This window comes from Strongylocentrotus purpuratus, unplaced genomic scaffold (assembly GCF_000002235.5).
Source record: "Strongylocentrotus purpuratus isolate Spur 01 unplaced genomic scaffold, Spur_5.0 spur5_scaffold_5, whole genome shotgun sequence".
Taxonomy (NCBI): domain Eukaryota; kingdom Metazoa; phylum Echinodermata; class Echinoidea; order Camarodonta; family Strongylocentrotidae; genus Strongylocentrotus; species Strongylocentrotus purpuratus.
The window spans coordinates 8,495,624-8,506,723 of record NW_022145611.1 but is presented as its reverse complement, the minus strand read 5'-3'; the positions used below and the strand labels follow the sequence as shown (position 1 = coordinate 8,506,723).

Below are 11,100 nucleotides of genomic sequence, written 5' to 3'. Positions count from 1 at the left end.
AGGACCATGAGAATTACCAGCAGATTCCGTGCTCTTCTGTGTGCTCAGGGTTCACTCCTTGGGTTTCTGCGGCGACACCCACGTTGCAGCCTTGATCATCTCCATAGACATTGTACTTCTTCATATTTGTACCCTATTTGGAACATGTTCACACTGGCGCTATGACAAAAACATGGTGTTTTGTGCTGGGAAACCATGGATCAAGAACTTGGAAGTGAAAACTCCCAAAGTCTTTTAATAGACATAGATTGCCTTCAGTCTCCTTTTCCTTGTTAAAGATTCTCCCTTCCATTCTCGAACTTTGTTGAGCATGGTAACTTCTATCTTCTTCTTTTTTTTTGGGGGGGGGGGGGGTGGGGGTCACGTTGAAAAATCCATCTGAAGTGTTTGGGACAACCAGATAGACAACAACTAAAACAAACAAAATATTGCTTTAGGTACAGATGTAACGAACGACAATGATATTTTATCCCAGATGCCATTCTGAAACACTATGAAGAACCAAATAGAAATACAAAGAGGCAAATCTCTTTTAGACATCACTGGATGATTTTTCTCTTTTACCTAGGACGTATATATACTTTATCCTCATTTATTATTTTACTGAAACAAGAGATATTGCTAGTATATTAACAAAGCTAGAAACATTTTAGAGTTGTCAATGGTGGGGAGCAGGTATGGTACATGCATGATGAACAAAATCCTTATTTCATATGTGACACAATTCTGTGACAAACATAACTATTTCAGGACTGATCTGTAAAATTTACACTTTTCTAAATTTAGTACTAGGACATTTTGTAATACCTGTATCTACCAAGTACTTGTGAGATAAATGTTATTCTCATTTGGTTCTTGTGTGAAAGCAGATTTATATACAAACATTTCTTCAAAGAATTATTTGAAGAGAAAATTTAAAAAGTAAAAGAAATAAAGAATCCATAAGGCAGGTGCATCAATCACAATAAGTCAACATATTGCATTTCTGTGATAAATAACCATTGCATATGAGTAACATAAACATTACATAATTATCACACTCTGCTTTCAAAATATATACTTTATAGTTTATCACTTCCTACATACATGTAGTTGTGAGACCTTAATCTGCAGATCATATTTGCAATAGTGCAAAAAGTTAGACTTATAAATCAATTATTGACTTTGATCTTGATAAATTATTTCTATACAATTATAAAATGATTAATTATCTTCACTTTCTCTTCGACGATGGTGCATATTCGACTAGTAATCGATTGAATTCTCGTAACTTTGCATCTTGTTCTTCAATGAGGAGCCCAAGCTCCTGAACCTGAGACTGCATCTTCTTAATGTCCGAACTCTGTTGAGATTCGTGCTGGTCTTCTTTCTTTGAAGATCTCCAATATTCAAATGCGATTGTTGCCGTCGCAACGGAAAAGAGAAAACTTTCACTGATGATCTCTGCTCCAAGTTCTACTGCTGCTTCGCTACTCAGAGGCTTGACTTCAGTGGCTTTTCCTAGACCAAGAATTCTCATTCTCAGGTTCACGTCCAGCCAATGGTAAACTGTTGACAGAGGAAAAGAATGAAAATACAGCACTTTATTGTTGATAAAACTCGCTAAAGAAAACGGTTGAAATGGAATTATAAACTGGCAGACTTTGCACCTTTAATTTGTCATAAATCATAAATCAAGGCGACAATAACCATAATCTTTTACAAAAATATCAACATGTCATTTCAATATAAAGAATGAAGGAATAATTTTTAACTTGTTGATTGTGAGAGTAGCAGAATCATAGATCTACATCATGTACATATCTTACTTTGCTTATATTACTGCCCCACATGCCTAAATTGATGTTGGTACTTACACTGAGCTGGAGGCATGCAAACGTATTTCCTCATAAATGGACTGTCTTTTGCCATATTTCGAATCGCCTTTGACAAAGGCTTGCTGACCTGCTTTATTGCAAGGGTTCCAAGTTTTATAATCGGGAAAACCATTTTGACTAGAAATTAACAGCCTTTTCTGAGCTGACCACTGATGCAATACACAAAATAATTTGTGAGTTGATTGTAGCAGCCTTTTTAAAGTCGTAGCTAAATATTGACTTTCTTAATAATCATTTTTTGTACCATAAATCATGTATGTATATGTAAAAATATATCATACATGTCTTTTAAAGATTATTCAAAATATTTTTTAAATTCTTTTTGTTTTAATACATTACGATTAGACGATATTAACTGAAAATGTGTGAAATGTATCGCACATTTATTTTTATTAAAGACTATTTATCACATGCATATTGCGTAATGATTGCGAATAGTCACGACTTATTCTCAAATTCGTAACGAATACATTCCGTTCTTTGGGATTTATCCGCATATCTGTAACTCATCCACCATCGTAAATCATAGGTAAAGATCATGTCACTATTTACTCAAATTATTCGGCCGTCCACCAGGCTTTTTCGCAGTTTCCAGGCGACTGGTCTTCCGCACTGCCAGCTGCGATTGCTCTCAACGGAGCTGAAGGAGCGGATCGACGGGCTGATTCAGGGGAAGAAGGTGGTCGTGTTCATGAAGGGTGTCCCTGAGGAGCCGCAATGTGGATTCAGCAATGCTGTTGTGCAGATCATGAGGATGCACGGAGTAGATAACTATGAAAGTCATAACGTCTTAGAAGATAAAGATCTTCGAGAAGGTAAGTTGTGGACCTGTGATATGAAATTTGTTTCTTTTTTTAATATGAATTCACAACATTTGTCTTTGAAGCTGCATGAACCATGATTGATGAGGCTTAGACTGGGTTTTCTTTCTCAAGTTATTAACTTTTAATTTTTTTTTCATAGAACGGTACTTGTCTTGTCATAGAACGTTCCCCCTTTGTTTCTTCTTCCTTTCATTACATTCTGTATTTAATTATGTTTTTGTTTTGTTTTCATTTAGTTATCTTTATTTTGAATTAAAATGAAGCCAAATTAATGGAAAATTACCATTTAACACGTAAAATAGTATCATTAATTAACGCCAAAAGAACATTGAAACAAATAATGAAGGCAATTTTTTATTTTACTCCATTAATTTGCAAATAAGAGTCTAAAGCAAGATGTATTCCTAATAAAATAACAACTCCAGAAATGAGCTTTCCAGTAAAAAGTACTAACTTTTCAAAATAATTTCAGGTGTTTTTTTCAGGTAAAATTGTGTAAAATCATTTCTCTGGGTCAATGATGTGGGCCATAAGTTATTTATATTGTGTTAATTGCGACTTTGTAGTAGATTTTGAAACTAAGGGCATGTCCAGATCCCGCACTAATGTAAAGAAATAAGAACCAGAGTCCTATAGCTAGGACATCATCCATTCAGAAGTACTCCAAGCATGGCTGACCAGAGATTGGATAGTACTCATTTTACTTTGGGAGAACCAATAAGTTTGGAAAGTGTCCATCCTGATTGTGGATCCTTCAAGTCTGCTGGCAGCCTGGCAGTAACTGCATCATGATAGACATGACATGATTTTGCCATATGGAGGAAGGAGGAACTCACTGGCAGTCGTGGCACAGTGGCAGATGGTCTAATTACGCCATAAAAAAAATCACTCCATTAAAAATCACTCCATACAAAAATCACTCCATACAAAAATCACTTCATACAAAAATCACTCCATTAATAATCACTCCATTAAAAATCACTCCATTAAAAATCACTCCATACAAAAATCACTTCATACAAAAATCACTATGATATAAATTCAATACATGTATGATTTGATTTGTATCTTTAAAATATTGTAATGTTTTTCATCTGCTTGTTGACCTGTCCAGGTATCAAGGAATACTCCGAGTGGCCCACGATCCCACAGATTTACATGGAAGGAGAGTTTGTAGGGGGGTGTGATATCGTGATACAGATGCACCAGACGGGGGACTTGATTGATGAACTCAAAAAGATTGGAATCCGATCAGCGTTACTGGATGCACCCAAAGAAGAGGAGCCTTCAAAATGATACTCCATACTGATTGGAGATTTGAATTTAGGACAATTTTGGAAAATGGAGAATCCTCTTGGATGAAGTGAATATTGAGGGGTAAGTGACACAACGACGTAACTCCAGTGTGGCCATTTTGAGAAAATTTGGTTTATGCGTCACTGAGCACTTCGGCCTTATGGAGTTAAGTCTATGTTTCACTAGCCATTGACTTCAATGGGGTGTTGGGTGGAGTTAAGTCTTTGTGTTTCCTGGAAAGCCCACATTTTTCTGAACATTTTGATATCAAATACTCATTTTGACAACATATGGAGTTACGTCTTTGTCTCACTGAACCCTCGATATGATGTGCTGTGGATACTGTTGAAGTAGTGTCAGCATTTTATTTCATGTGATCATATATAGCATTTGTTGTTACCTCTTTAAAGTACCAAAATCACTCAAGTTTCACTTTCTGGTATTCCTCAAACCACCTAAAGAAATAATGAGTGTGCCTTCAAGTGCTTTCTTATTAGAGAAGTGCAAGGCTTGCATGGACAACAGCTCACATGTCTCGGGGTGATCCACAAGCAAAAATTCAAAAGTGTAAAATTTGCACGTGGAAGGAGTGTGAGCTGATGTACACAAAGCACAAAGTCCCTTAGGCTATTAGAAAAAATATACATGTTTAGCGTCCCCGCCCGCTTCCTTTTTGGGGGCTGCCTCCTAATTTGTATTTTTTTAAGAAAAAAAAGAAGAAAAACATTGCTAAAATAGATCTATTTCTGATTTGAAGAAAAAAAAGAAAACAAATGTCGGCGACCATCTTTAAAAATAGCCTGACTGTCAGCCATTATGAGAGGCCATTTTGAAAGGAAAAAAAAAAAGGGCCTCCTTCCTATTTTTCAAAAAAACAGGACGCTAAACATGTTTTTTTTTTTTATTTGGCCTTATGGCTGGGCTCTAGGACTTACTTATAGGCTTTTAAAGTTCTTAGATGCACTCTAATACATGTTATGAAGCATTTTCAAACAAAATTTTATGACAAAATTTTTCATAAATAAATTCATTTCAGAAAGGATATCCTGTTTCATATTTTCACACCTGTATCTGATTTTCACACATGTACAATCAAAATTCAAAGCTGTTACATGTTTAAACCCCTAGTAGACCACCTGCATGATGTATTACTTCTGTTTCATACTTTGGTTCTTTATTGAGAATGTGTTCCTATAGGCAATTTTGGAAAAAATTTGATGGCTATCAAAAATCATAGAAACTATATTGTATTTACTGTTTTTCCAAGTAAATTGCTATATTGTGCATAGGTGAATTAAAGATAAAGTTGAGTTCTTGTCCTGTGATTGCAATGTGAAAGAAATTGTCTGGAAGTATTTGAGAATGGTTGAGTATTATGGTAAATCAGAATTGGTGCATACACTGCATACTGTGAGGTTTTTGAAACATCAATATGATAAGAAATGTACTGCACATAAATGTTTACATAACACAAGAATGTAGTATGAAATTTTAATTTAAACTTTTCAGTTATTTCTCACCATATTTCAAGTATAAGGGCATTCTCAATGGGCAATACCTTTGAGGGGACATTTATGCTATGATATTCTTCTAAACTGACTTTTAAAAAAGAATGAGAAATTGTTAAGTTTAATTGTCATCTTTATCAAAATTCAACTGAACTTGATCACTGTATTGTTTCATCACATTTATTCCTATGATAATGTAATCTGGCAGTAGCAAGTTGTAAATCTATTAAGACTGAGTAACCATTGGTATCAACTATCAATCTGTTAAACCTTAACATAAATTTGACAGAAATATTTAGCAATGTAACATATAACTGAATTAAATTTATGTTCCAGTTTACTAAACAAAAGAAAGTTTTAAACAGTACAGATTTGCATGTTATGCCTTGTATTCTTTGATGGAAGTACATGTTTTTAAGGCCTATGCAAATTTATCATTACCGGTATAACTTATACATGTATATAAGCGCACAAATTAATTCATGAAAATGACATGATTTGTGATTTAATTGCTTTTCTAAAGTACCTGTGATATAAATACTTTTCGTTTTTCAATGTGATTTCATGACCTTTATCAACCCTTTACTTTTGTTTTATTATGATGTTAAACGTGGCTCCTAGTATTTGCAAGTTGCCATATAGATATCTAAAAAAAAGTTATTATTCTTGGTTATTCAAGGGGGGAGGTATACAAACATTGGTTCCTAATTAAGCAAAGACACAATGGTCGGCATTCTACTAATTCAATTAATCCTAAAACTGGTACTAACAACTAAACGTCATCTTGATCAAAAGAAATGGTTGTCATTGGTCTACCTTCCTGTGTTAAAGGAATTAAGATCGAGCTTAAAGGGAGGCTTTACTACTTCAGTCAGAAGGGATTAGACCACCCAGTGAGCCAGCGAGGTCACTGTGACAGGTGGCTATCCCATTAACTCAGCTCTCATTTAACATAAGAAAAAGAGGATCATGGGGGACCAACAGGCACCGATTTGGGAAGTTTTCTATATAGAGGGAGCAAGTAGCTACAAGTAGGACAGTGTGCCTTTAAACCAAACAGCCAGGTTAATTGTTGGTAGAATATGGGGCAATGTGTTTATGATGTACCACACTTTTGTTAGAGGACTGAATATTTTAAATGGTCAAAAGATTAGATATTTTAGCCATTTATTCATTTGAATTTGAGAGTGCACTTCAGGAAACATTAGCAATTGCAATCTAGTTTGTATATGTACATCTATTATTACTTGTTCATCATTCTGCAAATTCACTCTTATGATCAACCATAAACTTCATAATAATAATAATAATAGCACCAGCATATCATTGTGTTACCACCTCTGTAAAGTCTTACTGCCAATCAGTGATATGAATTACCCCATACATCAATATTGTATTTTGTGAATGACTTTATACTACATGATATGATATAAACAATTAAAATGTTTTGACAGTGATTTAGAAACCTGTTTACACCTTCATTGAATCTTTTGTTCCCTTTATGAGTCCACATAGAGCCTCCCAAACTTCTTTTCAATAAAAATATGACCACAAATAATATATTAGTTTTTTTTTATATAACATTAACCACTGGGCGGAAATTGATCGACTGGAATTTGCAAAATATTTTGTATGGTACATACATACAAACATGTGTCAGATTTAAAACATGTCTTTATCAGCAGGTATTTTGCATTCTCTTTCTGTTAATGATTAAGTAAATTTATCCTGTGTCTTATGGGAAGCCCTATTTAATAAGTATGTACTATAATCCCCTCCCATCCAGTGAGAAACTGAAAGAAATTCATGATCTCTCTTCATCAAGATGTATTTGCATCCAGTGATAGGCTATATTTCCATTAGCATACATTTAATGAAAGAAAACCACCACCTTTATCAATAGTCAATACACAATCTTCACAATGTTCATGTGAATTTATTAGCATCACTCGCATAGAAGTATACATCTTCATAAGCATTTATTTGCATAATCATGTTTCCAGTACTAGCAGGGCATTATATCAGGTTTACATAAATCATGCATGGGTTGAAAATTTACTTTGATGAGTACTTTCTTTGTTGCTCAGTACCACCCCTTATCCTTCCGAACATCCTATCATAGTTTATAAAGGTCACCTTTCCCAGTATTTCTTGGATTGCTTTAAAAAAAACGTCTCTCTCTCCCAGTTCAACATTTTAGTCTATAACCCTTGAGAGTTGAGATAGCACATTTGTTTCAAAGTTACTGAAAATTCCCAACTATTCTGCCAAGACGACTTGCATATTCAACAACAAGCATTTAAATACCTTTAAAGCCTTTACATTTGGACGTACCAGGGATCATGCATAATTATCACTTCATGCAAGTGATGCTAATAAATATGCGAGAGTTTTGCGAATGTGGGAAATATTTTTAGTAACTGTGACACAAATTTGGTATCCAAACTATACAACCCTGAAGTTTTAGGTGTTAGTTATCAGACATCCCACATAATGAGTGGCACATAAGTGATCTTCACTAAAGATTGATAAGCACCATCATCGAATCTGAAAAGAGATGCAGCTGAACTTCACTCGAACGTGGAAGCCATATCAACCACCCATTCCATTTAATTAGGGAAAGCAAATAACTGGTAGGAAAGAGTGAGGCACTGAAGAGATGGGTTCTAACTGTCAATCAATCAATCAATCAGGCTATAGTTCATCCAGACGTTGGAAAAAGCCCTCCTCGTAACATTTCCATTCTCTTCTGTCTCTTGTCCAAGCGGCCGTTCCCATGTAACTGTGCTACCTGCCAAACCCAGAGTATAGTGTCTCTGGGCGGTGGTGAGTTCACGAGTTCAAGCCGGCCACAAGGCAGAAGCAGGAAGGAAGGGACCTTGTTAACCTTGGCCACCTGCGCCGGCTTGAAGGGAAGGACTAGACCCTATCACGGATGTGTATGTTCAAAATATATAGCTTAAAAAACACATTTGTTTTACAGTTACTCAAAAATACTACCTTCCAGACCACGCATATGCATATTCATCAGGATGCATTCAGGATTCATTAGAATATCCTTTAGTCTTGTCATTTCTCTTGCTACTGATTGGGTATGGCAGGTAATACATGCAAATACATACTGATGAATATGCTCGGCGTAGACGTAGTACAAAAAGTGAAAACTTTTAGTAACTGTGAAACTTAAATGATATCTAAACGATGAATAGCATGAAATTCTTTCGTGAATATAAGCTCAAGATGCAAAATAAGCCAAGAAAGTCGTTGTTCAGTGATCCCTCTGTCTTCGCCTATAAACTTTCTCAGGCGGACCCCTGCTCGAGACTGGGTCATGTTTTGGGGAAGGTCATGTGTGGTAAGTCCGCACACACACACCACACCCACACTCGGGGGGGTTATTATCTTGTAATATAGATGCTTGTTTTAAGACTATGATACAAGGAGGGTGTTATGTTATGATACCTTTATAACAACTATATATCTCTCTTTGTGTCTACACTACTTTCAAACATATACTACTTTCATATTCCTAATTTCTCAGAGATATTAAGAATGAACTTTGTAATTCATAATCTTGGAAAGTTTAGAATAAGTCTCTCTTAGAAGTTTCTCTTCCAAAACTCAGCCGTTGCCATCCCTCCCACCCAGTGATGAATTTTACTAGGGTATAGGCCTTAGATATCATTTTTGTTGCACAGTTAGTAAAACCTCTCATGTGTATATAAATCATGCATATTCATCAGATTTTATTTGAATATCTTTTATGATTGGTTATTGCTATATACTGAATATCACTTTCTTCCTCATGATTGGGCATGGTAGGAGGTACATGCAAATACTTAAATTATGCATGCTTGACACATGAGAGGTTGTACTAACTGTGCAACAAAAATGATATCTAAAGCCTATACCCTAGTAAAATTCATCATGGGGTGGGAGGGATTGGCAACGGCTGAGATTTGGAAGAGACCCAAACTTTCCTAGATTTTTATTACAAAGTTCATTCTTAATCTCTGAGAAATTTTGAATATAGATTATGAAAGTAGATTGTTTGAATAAACAGAGAGAGATATATATATATATATAATAGTTGTTATCAAGTATTATCATAACATAACACCCTCCTGATATCATAGACAAGATATTATGACAAGAACCACCCAGTAACAACCCACCCTGGTGCGTGGCGGACTTTCCACACGTCTGGTTACAGCGTCACCATCCGAAAGACATAACCCAGTCCCGAGCAAGGGTCCGCCTGAGAAAGTGCAATGGCGATGACAGAGGGATCACTGTGCATCACCTTACTTGGCTATTATTGCATTTCAAGCCTTAACGACAAATGAAACTTCAGGCTATTTATAGTTTAAATATCATATAAGTTTTACAGTTACTAAAAGTTTACACTTCTTGTACCACGTCTACCTCTACGTCGAGCATATTCATTAGTAGGTATTTGCATGTACTACTTGCCATACCCAATCATGAGCAAGAGAAATGGTTAGAATAAAGGATATTCTAATTACATCCTGATGAATATGCATAATCGTGGTCTGGAAGGTAGTATTTTTGAGTAACTGTAAAACAAATGTGATATTTAAGCTATATATCCTGAACATGTACACTTCAGAGTATCAGGACGGGCCTCGCCCTTTCCTTAAATCTGGCGAAGGTTGCCATGGTATAGGAGATCCCTCGCCCTCCACCCGGCTCCTCTTGGAACCCGACTCGCCGTACCTGCCTGTCTTCCCATAGCACCCCAGTCAACATCCCCTACTTGTTGGAGGATGTTGGCCATCTTAAATTTGAGGACAGGGTTCACTATCTTTTACTAAACCTCACATACATCCCAAATCTCTCTCACGCCTCTCACATTCTTTGAAATGGAAGATTACCATAACGTTTTTTTCTTGCTCTGAATTTCCCAACCTTCTTATCCGGAAAAATAAAGCTTCATCATATGATTTTCATTTTTCTCTTGTTCAAATACTTCCATCCATTTTACAAGGCTTTGGCAGCACAGTTCTTTTCAAAGTATGTGCTTCATATTTAAAGAAAAATGAAGGTATCTAAACCTCCCTTACAAAAACGAATCATTTAAAAAGCCATTCCTTCCACCCAGTTGATTGAAATATCATTAAATAATATAGGTCGTCTAATCTTGCTCAGGCTAATAAAGGTTCTAGGGGACAAAGAACAAAAGATTAACGTGAAACATTCTTAAATTCTCTCAACTTTAATATTGCACTTTTCTCTTTTTTTTTTGTACACAACAATACACTTAAGTACATGATACATTCATGCAGACTTGGAATAAAGACTCATGTTTTCATCTGGTATAGAAATATAAATAATAATCATCTGATTAGAAATCTAATGATAAAGTGGCTGGCAAGGAACTAAGTACTTAGTAGTATAATGACCAAGTAAACTAATATTATAACTGGTATATGTATGGGACAATCCAAACTTAACAGAGGTCTGTCCATTAATAGAAATCTTACAGCTGTATTTTCATCTTTCCTCAAGTGACTTTTTTTAAAGAAAATAAGTCAGGATGGGTTAAAGAAAGAAAAAAAAAGGGGGGGGGGGGAG

General features: G+C 35.5%; 2 protein-coding genes across 2 annotated transcripts; one reads left to right on the top strand and one right to left on the bottom strand.

Annotated features, from left to right (window-relative positions):
* Window positions 1-347: 347 nt before the first annotated feature.
* On the bottom strand, window positions 348-2,079 carry LOC579385 (putative OPA3-like protein CG13603). The gene is made up of 2 exons (XM_779505.4): window positions 1,857-2,079; window positions 348-1,548 (listed from the first exon to the last, which is right to left on the bottom strand). Exons 1-2 carry the CDS (start codon window positions 1,987-1,989, stop codon window positions 1,214-1,216), a joined length of 468 nt encoding a protein of 155 aa, XP_784598.1. The 5' UTR covers window positions 1,990-2,079; the 3' UTR covers window positions 348-1,213.
* Window positions 2,080-2,287: 208 nt separating this feature from the next.
* On the top strand, window positions 2,288-6,049 carry LOC578887 (glutaredoxin-related protein 5, mitochondrial). Its single transcript, XM_779029.5, has 2 exons — window positions 2,288-2,692; window positions 3,816-6,049. The coding sequence occupies exons 1-2, from the start codon at window positions 2,416-2,418 to the stop codon at window positions 3,995-3,997; spliced, it is 459 nt and encodes a 152-aa protein (XP_784122.2). The 5' UTR covers window positions 2,288-2,415; the 3' UTR covers window positions 3,998-6,049.
* Window positions 6,050-11,100: the final 5,051 nt, after the last annotated feature.